Here is a 23,135-nt window from a genome sequence, read left to right as displayed (position 1 = left end):
TTGCAACGCAGATGCACTTAATGGAATCGTGTGAGTCTAAGAGGCCACAAAGATATTATACTCGATAAGTAGACACTTTCAAAGCTTGGGAACCAAATCTAGATAAGTCTTGTTTTTTGTGTGTATTTCCTTTCATAGTGATTTCTTGCTTACACCATGCACATATTTAACTATGTTAGGAAAGCATATTCTATCAAAAATAGGTTATACAAAAGATTCATATCATGATGAGGATGTGGAAAACAATCACTATCAACTAGCGATAATTCCAAAGCCAATGACACTTACTGAGGCGGAGTGCAAACCACTCTATTGGCATGAGAAATGATAATGTATATGCACAATGTGTGAAACACACACAAAGCCAACAAAAAATGTGCAACTCAAGTGTTAAGAGAGATGATTGAAGTCACAAAAAAGCATATGAAGGATAGAGATGATGATGAAAGTGTAAATAGCAAACCATCAAAATCCATCAATATTGAGAGTAGAAGAAGCAGGATGAGAGCAATGTCAATTAATAGTGAGCTAGAAGTTAATTGGTAGTTGTGAGGGGTTAGCCTTTACTCGCTGCCCTAAAGATCACCCCAACTACATGTATGCTTTTACAAAGTTGAAAAGAAATACTCTCAATCATGATCCACCTTGCTTTCAACATCCCATTTCCACAACTCACCAAGCTTTCAACCATCCATTGTGATTTGGAAGTTGCTTAGAAATATTTTTGTGTGTTGCAAAATCTGATTTCCAACAAAGTATAAGAGTTGATATCTAGACCATAGCAAACATCCCATCTAAAAGAAAGATACCAGCAAAGAAAAGAGACACCCTCAGCTCCCAAGAAGTACAGATTGTAAGTTGAAACTAATGTATATATAACAACCCCCTAGAATGAAGCTAGTCAGCAATTACCACCAAATGGCTGGAATGAATTGGATTGTTAGGGGGGGAATGTTGGCAAAAACCTCATGTGGAGTTTTGGAAAACTTTTTGTTATAAGGCCTTATTGGCATGTGATTGTTGCTTTGGTAAAACAACACTTTGTGATTTGTTAGAAGGTGATTGTTTGCATGATTAGTACTTACATGGCAGTGCATGACAACTATGTGGCAGACTGCTCTAGCATGGTTGACCAATCCATGAGTTGTGGCTTCTACAAACTCACATGGAAGGAAATCATGAGCTTATCTTTTTCACAAGCTTGGCCTATGCATAGGTGTGGACCATACATGAAAGTCAAGCTTTGTATGTGCTCTTGTAGTGCAAGCTTCATTTGTTGGTCTCTAGGGCCCTTAGATTAGTTAGTTTTTCAATCTCATGTGCCATTTGTAAATAGCAACAAACCCAATAGTGGTGATCTACAAGTTGGTCATGTGTCTCTGATTATTAGTCAATTCATATAGAGTGTTTTGGCTTTTTCACTATGTTGATATTCTCCTACATATGTTTCACTTTGTGTGTTGATTGATTGATTGATTGAGAGAGAGAGAGAGAGAGAGATCCTTGAGTATTGGATCTTTGATAGTGTCACCTTTTTGGTTTCCTTTCTATCATTTCATGTGTTATTTCATGTGAGCAAAGTAAGACCTTCAAGTAGTAAACATGTTGCTTGCAATTGATTTCTATCAAATTAGCATACAGTGAGGGTTTTTCACTGATATTGATCACTTATGATAGTGTATCATTTGTTTGTTTAAGGTGTTAGCATGTCTTTTTGAGGTGAACCCCATTGCTATGATTAAAACATTGAATGTTTCATCTAATAATTGTGACTTACTATAAATTTTGATCCTTTGAGTAAGGTTGATAATGTTATGGAAATTCTATACATTTTTTGTAAATGTGGATTGACAAAGATGGTTATAGGCACATTAGTGTGTCTGATTATTGTGCTAGAAATTCCTTTATTAGAAAATCTATTCTTATGTAGTCAAGATGTTCTTAATAGAAACCTTGAATTCCTTCTTGTTCCATACCTTGTGATGGTGGTGGTGGTGTTGGGAGTGGCATTTCATATGTACCTAGATTTTGAAGTGGAATATCATCTACCCATGATTCCTAACTATTGACTACTACAAAGCTCTTTGGAAGAGTCTTACATGATAAATGGTGCTTGTAGCTCAAGGCCTATCCAAATTGTTGATATGATGGTTCTCATGCATACAACCTAAAGCCATTTTGTTACTTAAGGTTCACTTCTAGAGTGTTACCCTAACTAAAGGTGGTTCTCATAACTAGAGGCTTATCCAATCTAATAACTTCTCACCCATGCTTATCTAGATGTAGTGATGGAGGCTTGGGTGCAATTACCAAGGGATGATTTACGGGTCAAATAGAGGATGCAAGGGCTCGTTCCCTACAGTCAAGATATCAATAGAGAAGAGAAGATTGGATGGATGACCAAACTGATAAAAGCTTATCATTGAACAATGAGGAAATCCAAGCCAAGGAACAGAGTGGGAAACCTGAGCAATTTGAAATTGAATACGATGTTGAGAATTGGAAAGAGGGGAAGGAGAAGCTGCCTAAGTATCAAATGAGCAAATACAACGAGCTCCCATCGTAGGAAAAAACAAGCTGTTTGTCAAAAAAGAATCAGCAAAGATAGAAAGGGAGGAGTTGAAAGCTTCTCAAAGATATGACAACAAGAAGAGTTCCAGAAAAAGGAGAAGTTTGGTCCACTAAGAGCAAGTTGATGGACATAAAAGCATCAATTCTAGGTTGAGATGTGCAATCATTAGGCCATATAATCAAAGAGTGCTAGTTCACAAAAGAAAAAGCTTCATAGACGTCCATGAAGTTAAAAGGGAGGGTAGAAGACCTTATCAAACACACAACCCAAAGAAATGCCAACATTGCATGTTTCTTCTATGGAAAGGAAAGTCACTAGAAGAAGGATTATAGATTGTGGAAAAGTAGCTAGATATGCTATAGAGGGCATGTGACTAAGATGAGGAGGCACCAATTGTAGGCCTGGTGTTGCCTACATTGAAACAAATCGTGACAAGGAAGCCAAAAGAGCCAAGGATTCATTGGAAAAAAGATGGCCATTGAAATAAGCAAGGCACTGATCTTTATGGAACTTAGAGAAGAGTCAAATGGAGTTAGACGATGAATCAAAACACATAAGAGCCAACATGTAGTCAAACAAAGAATCAAAGCAAAGGCCAACTAGAAAGTGATGATGAAATGGAAGGAATCCCATTGGACCAAAACAAAATCAATGCAGCATGGGATCAATTCCATTATTTGAATGTGAGAATTAAATCTCAAGGGTGGTGTTAATTGCACCATAGATTAAGGTATGGAGAGGACCCTAAAAGGGGACATGGGGAATCCCTAACCCTAATCTTAAAGGGTAAGTGTATATATACTCAATTTCCTTCATCATAATGTTAGTGTACAATTATATATGTTGATTGTCCACTCCTCTCTCTCGTGACAAGCCCTTGCTTCCATCAAGGCACAAGCCTTTCGGTTTAGAAATCTCTCCATGATTATTTATGGAGCTTTAGTTATGCTAGTTTGAGTCGTGGGGGTTTTTGGCCTTCTTTATGGAGAGTTTTACATGTTCTTACAAGGTTCATCATTCATGGCCCAAGATGTTCATCAACAAATACAATCCATAGCATCCTTCACTCCAAGCCTCTGCATTCATGGAACCTCTTCTCCCACCCTTTATGTCAAATATGCACTCCCTCTCATCCCAATTAGTTGGCTTCTTTGCCTTCATGTCTTTGATTTTGTGTGGTAGAAAAACATCCCAATAGGAGTACAATCTTATCGATTTGTGCTTGTGGGTTGTCAATAAGAATGCTATACGAAGCCTTTGGTCAGATAATGAAAGTATAGAAGTCCCAAACATGACATTGTATAATGTATCACAGCTGAGCTTCTTCTGATTCACAAAGCCACTCATAAGCTATAAATATGGCATGAAAATGAAAATCTAGGTACATCTAATGACATGGGCCAATTGGAACTTCTTTTGTCATTTATCATGTCTCAATATGCTTGTCAAAGAAGTTGAGGGACCCTTGCTCCTGGCTATAGTAGATGAATCCCTAAGGGTAAAACATAATCATGCTTTCGCATGTGCATGGAGATTCAGTAGAACACTCTCCACTTAGTCTTGTTTTTCTTTCAAATCAAGGCCTCTATGTAAAATTCATTGAATTCTTCTTCCCATGGTTGAGCACACCCATGCCTTTGTTCTCATATCCTCATTGGTCTCTCTTAGGTGGTGAAATATTCTTTGGAAGATTTGCATAAGGTGACCTCCCTTGCTGTTCAATTTACATCCAGCTACCTAGGCACACAGGTTGCCTCCTTACTCTTCTATTGACAGGATTAACATTTTAAAAGGCCATTTCTTGATCATTTTGAACCTAAATCAGACTTAAATTTATTTGTTTTCCTCTCTCTAGACCAAGTAGGTGAGGCCTTTCTATCTCTACATTATTTAGTTCTACATGTTCTATCTCTAGACCTTCTATCTCTGTATTTTCTATCACTACATTTTCTCTCTCTTCATTACGGCAAGCAGCCTAGGGAGATGTTTAGGTTTTCTCACACCCCCTTGAGCCACTTGTCATGAATCGAAGCCTTCATCTTGTGCCCTTGATTTTTTTTGATGTAAAAGCTAAGCTTTTGACTAAAGCACTAAAAGCATATAGGTGCTTTTCATAACAATGACCGCCCCTAGCTCACGACGACCTAAACGGTCCATTTAGTTGTTCTTGGCATTTGAGAGCCGTTGGAGGCTGCATTGTATAAATTAAGGTGTTGCCCATGCAATAGACATTTACATTCTTGCCTTTGCTCTCTGGCAACTTGGCTCTCCTTCCCTCATTCTCTTTGTCTGCCATTAGTCTCTCGACGTTAGTTGCTACACTACCTAATTTGGTAACAGGACATAAAAGTGTCCTAAGACAAAAATGTCTCACTAGATAGCCATGTTTTAGGGCCTTTCATGAGCTACATGCAGTGAATTTTCAAAATCCTAACTTCATCATGTCCTCTTTCTCATTATCCAAATTGTATGAAAGAACATATTCTATGGTATAATTATGTGTACTAGGATTAGGATTATATCCACCCTAAAATCCCAATTGTTAAAACAACCCAAAAACATCTAATCGGGTTTAATAGCATCAAGTCAAGTTTTGTAGAAAGTGGATCTTACAACTCAACGCATAATTTTTGAATCTACAAAATTATAATAATTAGCGTAGGATCAAAAAAATCTTATTTGAATAAAAAAGCCCAAACTTTGGGGATGTGTCTAGGCTTTAGCTACTAATTTCTCGTATCTTTGTTGTCAAAGAGACAAAAAATGACTTGTAATCAATGATTTTTTCTTAACGCGTGTATGCTTATGTTGATCTTTCTATACATAGATAGAAACTTCTTTGTATATCAAAGATAACATTACTTTTTTAAGTCTGCTAAATGGGAGGATTTTATTATCTTTCTAAATGATGAATTACTGTAATTGTGCATAGAGTAATGTCATGTATACGTAAAGGTACTATATTCCTCAAGAAAAGTTTCAAATCATGCATGATTATACATTATATACCCACACTTTTATAATAACCTGGAGCATTATATGAGATTAAGAAAATTTCGATGGCACATAAGCACCATTGTATCGGCCTACGCACTTCTAAACCCTAATTGAGTGGTCAAATTTTGATTAATCATGAACTGATATTATATCATGTAAAACAAAAATTTAAGTTTTAAATTTTGGTTGTGTATAAAACTCAAACTTTGAGTAGGCTACAACCAATGATGACCATAATATATATTTTTATATTGAAAGTTCCACCTTATTTTGTTCATCTATTTGTTGGGCAACCTTGTAGTTGTTGTAAACAAACAAGAGAAGTCTAAGTTGGACATGCAACCTAAAGCTTTGATGGGGTGAGGAAAAGTTGTAAGCGAGGACACTCCTCAAATGGCTGCAAAATCACAAACGACATCAAAACCATAGCAACACCTGCAAAGTTTCCAACATGTGTTTTAGGCAAATGAATTGCAGTTGTTTTGTCATTGTCCTAAGGCAAACTCCTCATACTAATGTCTTTCTTCTAACCATTCTCACAATGCAATTTTGCACTCGAATAATACTTCAAAGCTTTTGTGAAACCAACATGCTCTAGTAACAAGGGTGTCTTGAAGCTAGGCAAATCCAGTAAAGCCTCTCACTTGAAACAACTGCTAGCCTAATCTTGAAACAAATCTCTTGAAAACACAACCTATTACAATCAATTTACATCTCATGAACCATAATTTGTAACTCGTGAGCATTATTGACCCTGAATTCCATAACCAAAGCCAATCCATTAGCTTGTAGATGCAATGCAAGCATGCATGTGTGTAGGATAAGCAAGGGCATTTTGCATACATTCACAGCAAATGTCTTTTTACATGCAGTTGTGAGTGAGTGCATGCTCATGTGAGAGAGAAAGTGTGTGCGTCCATGTGCGTGCATGCGTGCGTGAGAGAGAGAGAGAGAGAGAGAGAGAGAGAGAGAGAGAGAGAGCAAAGCTTCTTAGTATGTGTCACCTTTTCCTTTCAATCGGTGTACTAGCCAACCTGGAGGCTGGCTTCATGAAATCTCGCAAAAGAGTTGGCATCACAAACATGCACAGACTATTCATACCTATATGTAATATCAAAGAGACCAAAATACAGTAAGAATTTAAAGCCTAGCTATAAGCGCATGCTTTACAAAACTCCTGTCATTAATTTGCATCCTATCACACCGCACTGCCATGCCTACCAAAAACTGTTGGTTGCTACGTCAAGGCAGACAATGACCAGGAGGCTGTCACAATATTTTCCATCAATAGAACTCAAACCTCAGTCACTCAAATATTGGCTCCTAATTTGAGTGCTGCTTAATGTGAGACAGCTTTCTCTAGCACTCCGAAAGAAAGGGTTGGAAAAACGGCAACTCTGCTCTTGTGGTTTAACAGAGTAAATATGTTCATTAGTCAAACAAAAAGGGTAGGTGAACTTTCAACCGTCTACCTTGGTTGTAATTGTTTCCATGAAGTCAAAAGAACTCTCCTCTTTTCACCCTCTCATTCTCATTTGTGAGCATCCAGTTAAGTGGATGTGACACACCCACTCTCTCTCTCTCTCTCTCTTTAATGCTCCACATCATGTACTATGTGGAGGAGGGGCATTTAGGCTCTCCAATGTCATAAGTACTTCGTCATCTGATATACCAGGTTGGTATCCCATAGACATCAATGTCTTTCTCTCATTGAAACACCTTCACGATTTTACTGTTTTAAACATTTTCACCTAGTTTGTCGTAAAAGATTCAAGTACAGAAGTGTCATACAGATCTTCAATGAATTATCTTCTGAATAGCGAAATGCAAGCCATCCTGATTGTGTACTTATCTGTAACTATGTACAAGTTCCTCCCAGATTTACAGCTGGTTCAATCAGTAGTTTCTCGACTCTAAACCTTTGTACAGTCATAGCACTTTCAAATAAATGCAACTATGCAGTTGAGCAATCCTCAATCAGCTCTTTTGTTGAAGGTTTTCTATCGAAGCAGACATCATCATCCTGATCAATGTAGCTTCTCCTTTTCCAACAACTGTAGTTATAAGATATCATGTAGTGCTACCGTGAACATAACCGCCATCGTTGCTGCAAAAAGTGTCACAATCCCAGCAGGATAACCTTCCTTTTTTACCAAGCAACGTTCACCTGAAATATATATTTAAACAGTTAACCTGAAATTAACTAAATCATATAGTGCGAACAAGGTCAGTGAAATGCTTGAATTCTGTAACCCAATAAAAAACAGACAGCAGAGGTGCAAATAACATTGGAGAGTCCAGACAAATAAAGAGCTGTAAGACTCAAATAAATGCTGTACTTCCAATCTAGGAAGAAAAAAAAAGCAGCTCTGGTACAGACTTCATGCTAGTCCAAGCAGAGTATGACATCTACCAACCCCTAGATTAGAGGGGTATCACATTCCAATGACCTCTTTGAAGGGCCAGAAGGGGGAAGAAGAACAAGAGGGAGAGAGTGTGAGAGAGAGAAGACTCAAGTGTGCGGGTGTGAAGTAGTGAGCCACACCACAAACTCATTAGTGTTATTAGGATTAGGTTTTACCCTATGACTGTCTTAAGACAGTCATAGGTGTCCTATCTTTAATAAAGGGTTGGCAATGTGCCTTTACCCCAACAACCTCCCACCTAAAGGCCAATGTGCCTAAAGGGGAGAAAAGAATAAAAATTACAGCAATATACAGTTACTGTATACAAGACCATAAAATAAGAATGGTCTTATCCTAATCCCATGATGTGGCGGCAATGTGCAAACCGCTCTGTAGGCAAGCTCTTAGTGAGCAAATCTGCAGGATTATCATCAGTGTGCACTTTCACAAGCTCGAGTCGCTTGTCTTCCAGTACCTGTCTGATGAAATGATATTTCACATCAATGTGCTTGGTCTTTTGATGAAAGACCGGATTCTTTGCCAACATGATAGCACTCTGACTATCACAATGCAAAACTGGCATATCTCCTGTAATGCCCAAATCTCCCACCAGCCGAGTAAGCCATATTGCTTCCTTGCAAGCCTCAGTGGCTGCAACATATTCAGCTTCAGTGGTTGACAGTGCAATGCATTTCTGCAACCGAGACACCCATGATATAGCACCTCCTGCAAATGTGAAAATATAACCAGTAGTAGACTTCCGGTTATCTGCATTCCCTGCATAGTCTGAATCTGTAAAACCATGCACCAATGCATCCTGCCTACCATAGCATATGCACAAGTCTTTGGTACCCTTGAGATACCTCAAGACACCTTTCACTGCTTCCCAGTGCCTCTTGCCTAGATTTGCCATATACCTACTGATGACTCCCACCGCAAAAGCAATATCCGGACGAGTGGCAACCATGGCATACATCAAAGAACCAACTGCAGATGCATACAGAACCTTGGCCATTTCAGCCTTATCATCATCTGATCTGGGGCTGTCCTTACTGCTGAGTTTTAAATGTGGAGGCAACGGGGTACTAATAGACTTCCCCCCCTCCATTTTAAACCGCTGCAGTACTTTGTCAATGTACTCCTTCTGTGACAGAAACAAAAGTCCCTGGGACCTGTCACGAGTAATCCGCATGCCAAGAATATGATTTGCATCACCCAAGTCTTTCATGTCAAAAGACTTATGCAGCTGTTTCTTCAAAGCACTAATCTCATGCTAAGATTTACTGGCAATAAGCATATCATCCACATATAGAATGAGTAGCATCAAACTGCCATCCTTTGCCTGTTTGGTGTACAAGCAATGATCGGTCTCACACCTATGATACCCTTGGGACTGCATGAAGGCATCAAACTTCTTGTACCATTCTCTTGGCGCCTGCTTGAGTCCATACAAGCTCCTCTTGAGCTTACACACAAGCTGCTCTTTCCCTTTAACAACATATCCCTCTGGCTGACTCATATAGATCTCATCATGGAGATCTCCGTGAAGAAAAGCTGTCTTCACATCCATCTGACATAAATCCATGTCGTCATGAGCAACAAGAGCTAACACTGCTCTCAAAGTAGTCATCTTGACTACAGGGGAAAAGATCTCATCAAAGTCAATGCCCTTCTCCTGCTTAAATCCCTTGGCAACCAATCTGGCCTCATACCTCGGTAAAGCTTTTGCTCCACCACTTTTGGTGTCTCCTTATCCCTTCCTGAAGAGGGAAGAAGAACAAGAGGGAGAGAGTGTGAGAGAGAGAAGACTCAAGTGTGCGGGTGTGAAGTAGTGAGCCACACCACAAACTCATTAGTGTTATTAGGATTAGGTTTTACCCTATGACTGTCTTAAGACAGTCATAGGTGTCCTATCTTTAATAAAGGGTTGGCAATGTGCCTTTACCCCAACACTCTTTGTAATAAAGGCTTTCATATTCTTAAGACCTAAGGCAATTGGTGATCTAGGTAATATCCATACATAATATAATAAACATATTATAGCTTATAGCTGGATGCTTCGCACTATCGTAAGCGACGGTTGGAGGATTAGGGTTAACACCCCACATGTAAGCACCACATGAAGAGAACACAGGGGAGTGACACTTGTAGATTAGGAGGACAATGATGGATGAGGGATAGTCAGCACATGACTACATAGTGAAAGTTCTCCGAGGTCAACTGGTGATAGTTGGTTACAAGGTGGATAGTACCCAATTGACCATGCACATGGTCGATAAGCTTCCAAAAAGATGAGGGTTAGATCATGCAGTACAATGGAGATTATGGCAACAAGAAGGCCTTTGCAACTTGGGTAAATGAAAGAGAAACAAGGGTAAGGTAATGGTCATGAACCACATCAACAAGATATCCTTTTTCAAGTGATTTTTTTTAAATTAATAAGCTCATTTTCCCTTTTTTGAAACAGATATAAATGTCTATTCTATCTTGAGACGTTCTCATTGTCCATGGGGTAAGAACCTTGGAGTTGGTTAACAAAGGCCCAACCCAAAAACCACCATGATTAGATGACCTGTTCTAGCCCACACCCTCTCCTCTCCTCCCCCACCCCCCCCCTTTTTGCCCACACCTCCTCTTCCCAAGCCCTTCTTGTACATACATGGCTCACCCATGAGCCCAATCAAAAGTCTTGTACATACACTTGGTCAATCTGCCCCTCCCCATCCATCCCCTTGCTTTCCCTAAAAACCCACCCTTCTTCCCCACCCCTTCCTGTAGTTGCCGCCCCCCCCTTCCCAAACACCTCACCAACCACTAAGCCCTTGGCTAGAGCCGTGCCTTCGTCTCAGTCTCAGCCTTCCTCACAGACGCAGGGCGAGACTCCTCCCAGGCCAACATAGGAGTCTCCCCCTTTCTCTCGAACTCTGAGGCCGAAGCTTCATCCAAGATAACCCCTCCTACGCGAGTTCTAGTAGCTGGGGCCTTGGGACTATCTCCATAATCAAGATGACCACCAGATTGCTCTAGATGTGTCAATCCCAATTTTGCAGCCTCGAAAAGGGGGTTCCATTGGTGCAGATGGAAAACCATCGTGTCATTTCTAAGGCTTCAACTTCGCTTCCACAGTGGAGGAGCAGTGGACCTCCATACTCCTTGAATTGATGATGACGGATCATATGTTCAGGATGATGGCGGAGTGGTTGCCTCAACAAGGGAAGAGAGCTACAGATCACACGTGGATAATTGGCTGCTTTATAGTTAGCCTTCTCTCTCGGCTATCAAGGCCTGGGTCTTGCAGTGGCAGTGATTCGCTTAAGACCTATGGAGTAGCTCAAACAAGTTACACACTGGTCGCTTAACCAATGTGCCAACCAGCTAGGTATGGAGGCTTTCAATTTTATGCAATGGGCACTAAAGGTTTGCATAGAGCACAGACACGGACTACTCAAAGAAACCACAGACGTCCACAGTTGTTACACAAGCTTCCACGCATAGCAAGGCCTTGTTTGTCCCCCCTCCCCCCCCTCTCTTCCAAATGAGTAGGACGGTGGTGAGTTTAAACATGCATGAGCTTCATAATTGGGCACGTCAACAGCCACAGCAGCTAATTCTTTGCAGTGAGTTGCAAAGAGTTAATAATTGTTCTATAGACATTGTTCTAATTCAAAAGCACACATTTTCAGGTGTGGACATAAGACGGGTCTCGTCCCATGGAGATGACCACCCCAGCCTGGAAAAACCCCACAAACAAGGTCGTTCAGCCTTTTCTTGCCTGGAATCAGCCCAAAAACACGACGACCAGTCTTCTACTTCCCAGCAACAGACCAACCATGGTCTCTGTTAGAAAGCAGCAAAAGCAAGCAAAACCACAGCCTGAAAGGCCCCAAAAGCAAATTGTCCAGCCTGTAGGAGCCTCAGAACAGCACAAAACAGCCACGAATCAGATCGCCACACCTGGGACAACCTGCGCAGCCCCAAGAGCACATCGTCCTGCCCCTCTGGCCCTGGAATCAGCAGCATTCTGCTCTAGATCAAATCGCCCTGCTCCTCTCACCCAGAAATCAGCACCAAATCAAATCGCCCTGCTCCTCTAGCCTGGAAATCAGCAGGAATCAGCTCTAGATGAATTCACCCTCCTTCCCGAAACACAGAACAGCTCATAGATCTCCAGAAACACAATCACCAGCCAAAACTGCCCCGGATCAGCTTGTGGGCAGCAAAATTCAACTCTCCTGTCTTCCTAGCAGCATGTTGCACAACAAAAATGGGTGATTCACCCTCCCAAACGCATGCAAGCATAATTGACCTGTCTTGTCCTGGCTACACCTGAATTTGGTTGTTCCTAGCCTTTGGACACAATTGGCAGATTTTCATCCCAAATACTAAATGGATTTTTACCACTCTTCTAGGGCACTAGAAAACTACCCCATGGTGCAATTAATACACCAACAAGTGCACAATTTGCTTGGGGTCTCTAGGAATTGATTCCTCGAGCCTGATACACATACCAGGACTCTCGAAATTCCCGTGCTACCAAGGTCCAAGGTATTCACGTGTAAATTCAATTATGTTAGAATTCACAAATAAAATCATGTCCTTGTGACAGTGGCATAGTGGCTCAGCCAGCTCCTTAGGAGCATGGAGCCATCTCACCACCAAGACAAAGGCACAAGCACAATCCCTCTCTCATCTAAAGGGGGAAAGTACACAAATGTTAGAGATTGACTCCACCTAAGTCTTGGAAGGATGCTTTGCACAGAGCCTAAACGACCCGACACTAGTATCATCAATCCTCTGGGACAAGGATATTCAGTTTTTGCATCAAGCCCTTGGATCCTTTCGCTCTAGGCATTAGGGGAAGCTATGCGATTTTAGGGATCCACTCAACTATCCTAAGTCTTAGAGGGATAGTTTACACAAAGCCTCAATTCCCCACGCTACTATGGTATATTTTCTAGGACAGAGTGGCCCTTAGGATTCAATTTTTGCATTAAGCCCTCAAATCCTTCTACTCCAGACATCAGAAAGTGGGACTCAGAGGCCTTTTTCAGCCGAAGACAGATGGAGAGATGAATGGCACCTTGGATTTGCCTAAGTGGCAAAGGATCAAGATAGTAAGCCGCTTAGGCAAGGATAGAGCATTGACCCAGCGCTGTTTATGGAAAGGCCGGCTCCTACATGAGTCTTTGGCTGCCATGATTGTTCATCCTCCGGTAGGTACTCAATGTATACCTTGCTCTATCAATAATGCACTCAAGGACATAAAGGATATGACCCTTTCCATCCATTCATGGCAAGAAGTATGTGCACATGCTGGCCTATATGTGGTTTCAGCAAAGACACATGAAACACATTGTGGATCTTGGAACTAAGGAGGGCATTACTACTTTACACGCATACATTGCCTCAAACAAGCTCATGCCAATAGAGAGGTGCTTAGTGTTGTTGTACAAAATTCAGCAAGTTCAAGCCACTAATCCCATGACCTCTAGGTGTCATGACAAAAATGCCTCAGGTATTCCTCTATCCATTTATTCACCCTTGAGACTGACCATCGGACTCAGGATGGTATGCAGTGCTAGGAGTGAGTAACCCAAAATGACCCACAAATTTTGCATCTCTATCACTGACAATTTCCAGAGGGCATCCATGATGCTTACAACACCTGATCAGTGAACTTGGCTATCTACATCACGTTGTGCATTGCAGTTCACGGTTGAGCCAGCCGGTCCTTGTGCTGTCGGCTGATTTGCATCTGGTGAGCAAGTACCAAGAGCGACGCTTTGATACCAATGTAGAAGAGGGGATAGAAGAGCGGAAGGGAGAGAGAGGGACGAGGAGGAGGATGGAGAGAGAGAGAGAGAGAGAGAGGGAGCTAGATCAAGTTGGACGAAGGAGGGCCAAGCCAACATCATGCCAGTGCCAAGAAACCTCTGCAAGAATGATAAATGGCCAGTGCAAGCAACCACAACAACCAAAATTTGTACGGCAATTTGCAAGGCAAAATATTTGATTGCCATCGCTGAGCTCTGAGTTGGCATCACCGATGTGCAAGAGTTATTTGACCCGTGGATCCATGGGAGCATCTACCGACCAACATACCAACAACTACACTTGACGACCTAACAATCCTCCTCATCCAATCGATCCTGCAACCCGAATTGCCAGACAACTAACCACACTAGCTGCTCCCAAACCATATGTATAAGCTCTTACGTGTAGGCAGCAGCTCCATCTGCAACGCGATTACAGCTCCCAGATGAACCGTGCCCAATTCGCCGCTCTTGGGTGTAGGCAACAACTCGATCTACAACACGATTGACGATGAACCGACAACTACCAAATGAATTGCGCCCAATTTGCCGCTCTCGCACCCGATTCATTGACGTCTGCTGCCGTTGTGCAAACCCCATCGTTCTGTCACCTTAGACATCCTTAGCTTAGGTTTTTTTCTTTTGTTAGTTTAGTGGATTAGGTTAGGCCAGTAGGTTTAGTTAGGTTAGATTGGTTAGGTTCATGAATTGTTTACGATTTTGATTAACTTAATACAAGTTAGGTTAGGTAGTAGAGGTCTTAGGGTAGTGTATTAACTATCTAGGTGACTTAGGAACCCCAAAAAAACAAGGAAAGAAAGAAAAGAAAGGAGAACCTTTTCACAACCCTTATTCAGGCCTTTCACAACCCCGTTTTGGGTTCTTTAGGCTCCATTTCAAAGCCTCCTCCTCTCGAGCTTCTACATTGATATTTCTTGTGTGTTGCATAGCATCAAGTGCTAATACTGCAGCATTCACTCATCTATTTGTTTATTCACTTAGTTGCTTCCTTTCTTTGCACTACAGTCGTATTCACTTGTGGGGTAGCCGTGTCTACCAGATTGGGACTTTCTTGCAGAAAGCTAGCTACATTTGGGGTTCCTCTCCCGCCGAGACGATTCAAGATCGCACCCAAGTGTGCCCCTCACGTTGAGAAGTCACTACATCATAGTGATGAGGCTGCTTAGCATGAGCATGTGCCTTCCACAATGGGTGCATCCACTGGTAGTACAGATGTCCCTACTACTCAGCCTCGCTCCACAGTATCTTAAGCTATGCTCCATGATACATTTCTCCAGTTAAGGCAGCCGATTGGCCAACACCTCAACCAATCTCGGCACACCCATTACAAGACAAAGACAAGGAGCCTACACCCCAACATGGGGATCAACTGGACAACTAGGATGCATTCTCTGCACCACACACGGGTCAAATGCTCAAAGCACAACAAGATTTCAGCCCCTCGGTCCGTTTCAGTTTGAGCAGCCTGCTCCCCAGTATGAGAATTATTGTGGCGTTGAGGATGCATTCTCTGCACCTCCGACCCTCTTGTCACACATGAGGCCATCCTAGAGTTTGCAGCTCTTTGCACCTTTGCAGATTGAGCCATCTCTCTTGGACCGACCCACTGGTGTGCATTCAATGGGTGCTTCTATGAGCACTGTCAGTCCTTTCACCACACCAGCCAACATGCCTGGCGCTGTCATGGGTTCACAGGGTAGTCCACAGCAGTGGGAGAGAGCTCAATCCTCCTCTCAGCCTTTTGGTATGCAGTCCTTGCAACGAGATGCATTTGGCTGGTATACACAGACAGGAACTCATGCTCCCATTCTGACACAGATGAGCCCTTATGGCTCCGTACACAGCCCATGCATCACACAAGACGGTTCTACATTTTGTTAAGAGTATTGGCTCCAAACAGCAGCTCAGAATTGATGATATGATGTCCGAGGCAGTGCGCTCTTGCCGTGCCTTACCTCTGGCCATTCGTCAGGAGGTGCCATACCATATTACATGAACCTTAAGCATGATCATGCCCATAGCAGGAATTATGCAGTGAAAGATGTCAAGAATAAGCTCACTATGCACAAGTTTAAAGGTGACACATGCACTCCCAATGAGCTGGAAGAATGGCTCACAAAGCTAAAAGACTACTTCCGCTTCTATTCCAAACATAACGAGGAGCCCATTATATTTACTGGCATGAGGGACTCTCCACAAAGGCCCAAATGGGCACGGTCTAGGAGCATTGGCAGTGATTTTGGAGACACTCTTTTTGTGCATGATACTTTCGAGAAGGGATAGTTGCTGCATTTCATTCATGGTTTGCATCCACGATGTGAGGGCTCACAAACCATTGAGCGAGAGCTGCCAAGCTCGTGGAGGTATTTGAGCCAAAGTATGGCAAGAGGTACAAGAATGCTACAGGCAGACCACATGGGACAACATTTGAGGTTGAAAAGAAACACCGGATGCTTGAATGGCATGACCGGAAGGCTGCAGCAGCCCATTTCCCAGGTTTCCTATAATATCGGTAGCAAAATGCCATATGCAAAGCCTTATGGCCAATCCAATGGGAAACCAGGAGGAAAGCCACATGTAGTAGCAAAAAAAAGCTATAAAACAGCATACCTGAGTCATTATGGACAGCAAGAAGAGGGCAAGTCAATGCTTAATGTGTGAGCACAGGGAAGTATGCCAAATGCGAAATATGGGGACAGCCAACTATTGAGCTCTCTGACAATGAGGAGGACTTGGTTGATGCTCTTGAGATCCTTGATGTGACTCATGAGGAGACAGATGGAGCACATGAGTCAAGACACACTCTTGGGCGTGGTTCTGAGTTTCCCTTTGATCCAAGCGGTACTACTCAGCTTGTAAGGCATACCCATGACACACAAAGGGTTCAGCCCCGCAAGGGTATTCCATTCCATATGCCTAGAGTCTCTTTAGTCGAGCATCATGCTGCTGTACCATTCAAAGCACGGCCTGATGCTAATGGGAATGCCCCTGCGGAGGAGGAGAAGCAATATTCGGATGCTGTCATGTGCACGGACGTGTGTTGGGTACACAAGACTAGCTCAAGTAGCCTAGGGAGGCTTAGGGATAGGCAGGCTTGATTCTCGGGTTGAGTGGCAAGGGTACAAACTAGTTAGGGGTCTTCGCTATATTTGGCACATTGGGCCCGAGTCTATAAAAGGGGCGCATAGGTTCAGTTCTCAGAGAGCTGATGGGAGCAAGTCTCGTTCCCAGGTGCTAGGTCTGATCTTGGATTGAGTCGTGGACACGTGCCTGCATCATAGCGTAGCCCAATGACTAGCAGCAGATCCCGAGTTTCACAACGCCACCTGGTGGTATGGGACACCAGGCTGGTTAGGATGGTTCGTGCAAGTAGCTCAGCTCGTGGCTCGGATGGGACATCTCCTAATTCGGGATCGTATCCCGTAGATGTCGTGGTTGGGTGGTGAGCAGCCTGCTCAGTTTCCTCACGTTTGGTGTGTTCTTGTGTTTGCTTGCAGATTAGAGGTTTCAAGAGTGTTGGGGTCGTGTCAGTTGGTATCAGAGCCAACTCCTGAGGTAGGAATCCCTGTTACGAGAAATCTGGACAAATTTTTCTCAAGGTATGCCTCAATTTCGAAATTCATGTTCATTACCCTGCAAGTGCTTGATTGGTTCATCGTTAAGGGTCGTGGTTTTTGGATTGGGAAAGAGGGAAGGAGAGAGAGAGAGAGAAATGCATGAAATAGGCAGCACATTAACAAGCTACCTATTTCAGGAATTTAGGCCTAAAAGTAGAAGGGTGAATTCGAAGGAAGTAGGGTGGAGTGGAAGAGGAGCCGAGAGAGATCATTTGATAGGGAGAGAGTTTTAGTGTGGATCATTAGTTGTAGGAGATGGCGCAGGGAAGAAGTAGGAGCAAGATCCCAAACGGAAAAACCAAGAGCAAGGACCGGATGGAAGGCCACGTGCATCCTTCGGGATGAGTACTAGGGAGCGGGTGTTGATGATAAAAGTGAGAAGTGGTGCGCGCAGCAAATGCCAATCCCGAGGGACTGGTTTGGACGCGATTCGGGCTGGGAAAGCTACGTCCAATTTGGACTTGGAAAGCTAAAAAAAGCAAAGGCCCTACCAAAAGTAGGGGTCTGCTTTTTTGGCATGCATGCTACTATAAGCTTGTATAATGGCGCTCTTGTTTCAGGTGGCCATCTCTCACGCTCCAGCTCGCAGTTCATGAGTGCGTGCAGCTAGCTATTCACCCGCCATCTCTTAGTACAACCCGTCAGCTTGGGCTGGTTCATCGCAGTTCTCAGTACGGAACAGCCCCCTCTCATCGCCTTCCAATTCGTCAACCTGCTACCCCTTTGCTTCATCGTTCTCCCTCCTAACGCAATCTCCTGGCAGCTCGTTGCTTGCAGCCTGCTTTGGGATTCCGTCTTCACTGCTGTCTACTCCTTTCCTCACAATTCTCTTTCCCTTCCCTTTGACCTTCGGAGCTTCCCTTACTCCACTCTTTCATGGCTGATTCAGTAGACCCCCGGCTTGCTATGGGTGATCAGGATATGAACTACCATGCAAATGATGACCAAGGCCTCTACGATTGGCATCTTGGAGAAATTCAAATCGTCTCCTCTATGGCGATCTAGTCTACTCTAGATCTAGAACAAGATTCAGACTTCACTCTCACATTTGACTAGCATTGTTCAAGCACTCACGCATGTGGATGCCTTGGCTTCAGTGTTAGGTCCGAATATCACTCCAAATCCTTTTCCCGGAGATCAGAAGTCTCGTACCAAGGAGGTGGTTGACACTTGGTTGCACAAGTGGCAAGTACACTTCCAGTTTCACCCTTACCCAGATGACAAGCAGCACGGTATATGTCAGGGAAGGCTTTATTGTGGTGGAACTCCGACCCAAGCCTATCACATGGATAGAATTCAAAGAGATCTTCAGGAAAGAGTTTTTTAAGGAGGAGGAAGATTACAATTTCGTAGGCAGCTCAAAGCCCTCGATATATCCAAGCTGAATCTAATTTTTGAGGTTTATCTTCAAAGGTTTCGGGATTTGCAGACCAAAGTGAGAGAGCTGCACTAGATTGGCGAACAGGTGCCCCAAGAGGTCATCTCTAGATCTTGGTCGCATTTGTGGACCAAGCAATAGCCACGAAAGTTTACATACTTCTTCTAGATCTTGGCCACGTTTGCCCACGGAGGATTGCCCATTGGTCCATGGATGGAGCCAATGTACGTAGATGGAAGTTGCGTGGATTGTGAATTGGAGACGATATTGTCCTGCCCCATATCACAGAGGATTTGGCAAGGGGCTCTCCCGATAGTAGCTAGGACGCAAAGCATGCCGAGAGAATTTACTTAAGGTATGGTGGCATGGCTGACGGAGGGGGTCACACCTTCTCCATCAACCCCCAACTTAGAGAATCCAAGGACAAAGGGTCTACAAGACAAGACTCCTCTCGGAGACAATATCCAGATCACTGCTTGGAAATATGGACTGTACACTACAGTTTCGTGCTAGAAGGCCATCAGGTCCCCAACAACCACCCTTGTTGCCATTTGGCAAGATATTATCTCCACCCTACATGTCATATGGAGCATGGGACGTCATGATCTTGAACAACTTCTCAGAGGTGAACGTGTTTCTGAAAGGCTTGGCCTGCAAGTGTCTTCTATGTAGTCACTGAGAGAATGCCACAACCACTGAGGGGCAAACGTGTTTCTGGATGGCTTGGCCTGCAGTTGTCTTCTATCTAGTCATTGAGCAAGGCATATTCACTGGATGTATAGTCCCCCACCTTGGTTGTTTGGCACTTGTTTCAGAGATTCCCTAGACAATCTGCTAGGTTCTCTAAAAACAAGCTAGATGCAACCAGTTTATTCTCCTTATGTTTTCTTCAATGATCAGTGACACGGATATGACTGACTTGTATGGTTGATTGTCTCACCAATATAGAAAGTTCTGTTCTCTGGGGGCATGCATTGCTAACATTCCTAGAGTGGCGGTGAGACCGCCACCAATGAGGGGAAAGAAGATGAAAGTGTGTCTTGCAGGTGGAGACTTCACAAAACACGTAAACCAGAATTGTTGCAGGGTTCCAAAACCACACAAAAGTGAAGAATAGGATGGCATTCTAGAGGCGTTCTTGCCTTGCTACAATGGCAGGCGACAACTACCTGTACACCCAACGTATGTATTCTCAAATTTTTATGATAAATTCAATACATTGCTTTGGAATATTTAAATATCCATAAGATCTCAAAGGGCAGAACAGAGGTTAGAGACCTGCCTGACAGACAAAGAGGGCAACTCCAATAGGGGATGCAACACCCAAAATCATGATGACTGTAAATAGACAGTGAAGGCTGCGATGCAAACTGGGTCAGTTTTCAAAGAGGCTATTCCAATGGAAAGCTTTTGTAGTAATTCATTGGACGTGTGATAGACATATCTAGTTCCTCGTACTCTCATGTTGATCTTCGTCTGATAGGCTTTTTTGGCCTTCTAAAGTCGTAATAAACCTTTCTTTCGTTTCCTCTCTCTCTCTCTCTCTCTCTCTCTCTCTCTCTCTCACACACACACACATTAAATTCACTCACAAAAATAACGGCTTGCCATTCCTATAGAGACGATGCTCGGCTTACTAGAATAAACTGAATTTAACGACCCACTAAATCAATTCCAGTAGGTACAACTATTGTTGTAGAAAGTTCAATATTTAAAAATGACTGATCAAGCTACACGGGAAAAATAGAAAAACAGACAAACCAACCGACCTGTCCACAGCATGACTCCGACAGAAGCTCCCAATCCTAGGATGTAGCCATCAATTCCTGTTTGACTGAAGCCAGAAAAAAAATATGTCAGACAAGAAGCCCTAATCTGTGACTACAAAACTTGGCTTTGCTTCTTGTCAACAATGGGCTATGGGATATACATAGGGACAAAAGCTCGAGACTCACTTATTTAAGCGGATAGCCGCAACTGCCAAGAGACAAAATAGACCCACTCCTGTTCGAAAAAATTCAAAGTCCAGGGTGTCATCCTTCATCCAGACTGCAAAGCAATAGCCAAGGTGGAACGCCGCAAATGCAATGGTTAGCAACGGGAAAAAGTAAATTTGCTCGTCGCCACCCTCGTCCCCCCCTCCGCCTCCACCCTCTCCTCCATCATCATCGTCGCCTCCCCGTCCTCCTCCTGTTGGACCCCCTGTGAATTCCTTCGCCGTGCCTCTGTCAATTTTGCCAAATCCGTCCATCATGCTCATTGCCCATGGACTGTATCTGATCTCCAGCTTCGTTCGTAGACTAAAATTACTGCCATCTTTGTCGAAGAGGTGTTCCGGAATCGGCGGATCATCATCACGGAAACAATTGATGGATGGGCACGACGTGCTGGATGCTGGTGGTTTATCTAAACTGGAAGACTCCGGGGTGATTTTGGGCAGAACCAGATCTTCCCAAGCGGTGGGAGAAAGAAAAGATCGAGCAGCACTGCTAGATAAGGCTTGCATGGTATGCAGGGCATTATAAGAAGAGAATTGCTGGTGTATGAGTTGCTGGTGCAGGCCGGCGTGCCACCATTGCGCCATCTCCAAGCAATGGAGGGCAGGCTGAAGTATGATGAAAGGCCAATGAAGCAAAAAACAGGCGAGACAAAATCGCAGAGCAGGGCAACAGGAGGAGAAGATGGAAAACAGTCTCTAAAAGAGCGTCATCATGAGAAGAACCGGAATTCTTGGGAAATCAACAGTCGGAGCAAATGCTGGAAGCGATCGAAAGAGGAAAGAGGGGATTGGAGGAGGAAAATCAGTGAGGGAGAGCGGGGCTCCATGATGAAAAGGAGGACAAAGAAGAAGGAAGCTGGCGAGGAGATCGATGCTTCGATCAAGAAAAACCCTAATCGCAGAAGTCCCTGTTTCTGAGGAACCCCTATCGAATGAATGAATGCTAGGACGACACAAAACACCACAAGAGATAGACTTCTTAACATTTCTCACTAACCCACGTTTGGGAACAATTCTAAACACCTCCAAGCTCATAAATTTGGAGATACATTTCCATCAATTTACAGGTTTTCACACAATTTATAACTACATTTGCAAAAAAAGAGCAAGTTTTTGTGACCTCTGTTTTTTTGCCCTAAGCAATAGCGCCCAGGCTTTTTTTTATTTTTGCTTTGGTCTAATTTTTCATTCGTCCACGTGTCGCGATTCAATTCCACCATAAATCCTTGCATTCGCAGTCTGCATGCTCTCTTTCTTGCATGCGTTTGGCTTTACGTTTCGCGTCTGTTTCGTTTCAATGGCGGGACTCGTTTGCTCCTCTGCTTCGATTTTCTGTATCTCTGGCGTCTCCGGTGGCTTGCGTTCTTGGCTGGATATCAATATCTGCGTTGCCTCGTTCGTCTGCGTTGTTTTGCGTTCATGCATGGATTTCGACTCCTACTCTGCATCGTCTGATTATGAGAACCTGATTATTCTTTGCATTGAAAGCGTGGAAGGTTTCGGTGGTATTTTGAACGCTGCCTATAAATTCCTTCGTTTGGCGCCATTCCTCCTGCAGAGAATTAAGTGTAATTGAACATGATTAGTGAACGTTTTCTTTGTGCTGGCTACCACGGGTTATGTGTGGATGCAATAACTGCCTAGACGATCTATTTAAGCGCTCGAAATTGCGAAGTTGTATAGTGTTCTCTTGTCTTTCTCTCGTAGTACTGCAAAGTCGTGAAATGGCTCGTTCCACAGATGACATGGACACAAACAGTTGTGCATTTGTGAGAGGTCTGAGGAGAAAGCTATCGTCCAAGCTCTTCCTTGCTTGATTTTCTTCGACGTTCTTCATTGTTTACCTTATACTTCGAGATTTTACAACTTCTTCTTGATTGCAAGTCTTGAGAAGGCGTGCCCTGAAGTATTGCGATCTGCTTGTACTCCCGTCCTTGCAAAACTGTCCGCTGGTGAATGAATCCAAAAGGTTGCCAATTCCCATGCGATCGAAGGTATGTGCATGCAAAGGAATCTATGCAACGATTAACTAATAGGCCACTTCCGATTGATTAGTGACAGTTATACTTATGCATGCGATTGGTAAACGTTTATGCAGACTTTCGACTCTCCTCATCTGCCAATTAGTGATAGATGATTGATAGTCATGTCTATTCTCGCCGATGAAATCCGTATGCACACAGACTGAAGCAGTTTTCGTTATCTCTGTGACCCGTATGCACGCAGACTGAGACGAAGTTCTCGTGAAGTTTCGTATTCTCTGTTTGGTTGCTGCTCTATCTCCAATATCTTCATCGTTAACCAGACGGATGCACTTCATTTCATATTTTCGT

General features: G+C 43.2%; 1 protein-coding gene across 2 annotated transcripts; it reads right to left on the bottom strand.

Moving 5' to 3' along the window:
- Window positions 1–6,873: 6,873 nt before the first annotated feature.
- Window positions 6,874–21,912, bottom strand: LOC147900913 (uncharacterized). 2 transcript variants are annotated; one of them, XM_087376503.1, is made up of 3 exons: window positions 20,759–21,490; window positions 20,573–20,637; window positions 6,874–7,736 (listed from the first exon to the last, which is right to left on the bottom strand). In XM_087376503.1, the coding sequence occupies exons 1-3, from the start codon at window positions 21,385–21,387 to the stop codon at window positions 7,630–7,632; spliced, it is 801 nt and encodes a 266-aa protein (XP_087232629.1). In that variant the 5' UTR covers window positions 21,388–21,490; the 3' UTR covers window positions 6,874–7,629. The 2 variants fall into 2 exon arrangements, with proteins under 2 accessions (XP_087232629.1, XP_087232628.1); XM_087376502.1 differs by lacking the exon at window positions 6,874–7,736 and adding an exon at window positions 20,085–20,161 and having other exon boundaries at window positions 20,759–21,912.
- Between the last annotated feature and the right edge of the window lie 1,223 nt (window positions 21,913–23,135).

Source organism: Dipteris shenzhenensis, chromosome 6 (genome assembly GCF_047967505.1).
Source record: "Dipteris shenzhenensis isolate YYH24624 ecotype China chromosome 6, Dip_SZ_1.0, whole genome shotgun sequence".
NCBI classification, from domain to species: Eukaryota; Viridiplantae; Streptophyta; class Polypodiopsida; order Gleicheniales; family Dipteridaceae; genus Dipteris; species Dipteris shenzhenensis.
This window is presented reverse-complemented; position numbering and strand designations above follow the sequence as displayed.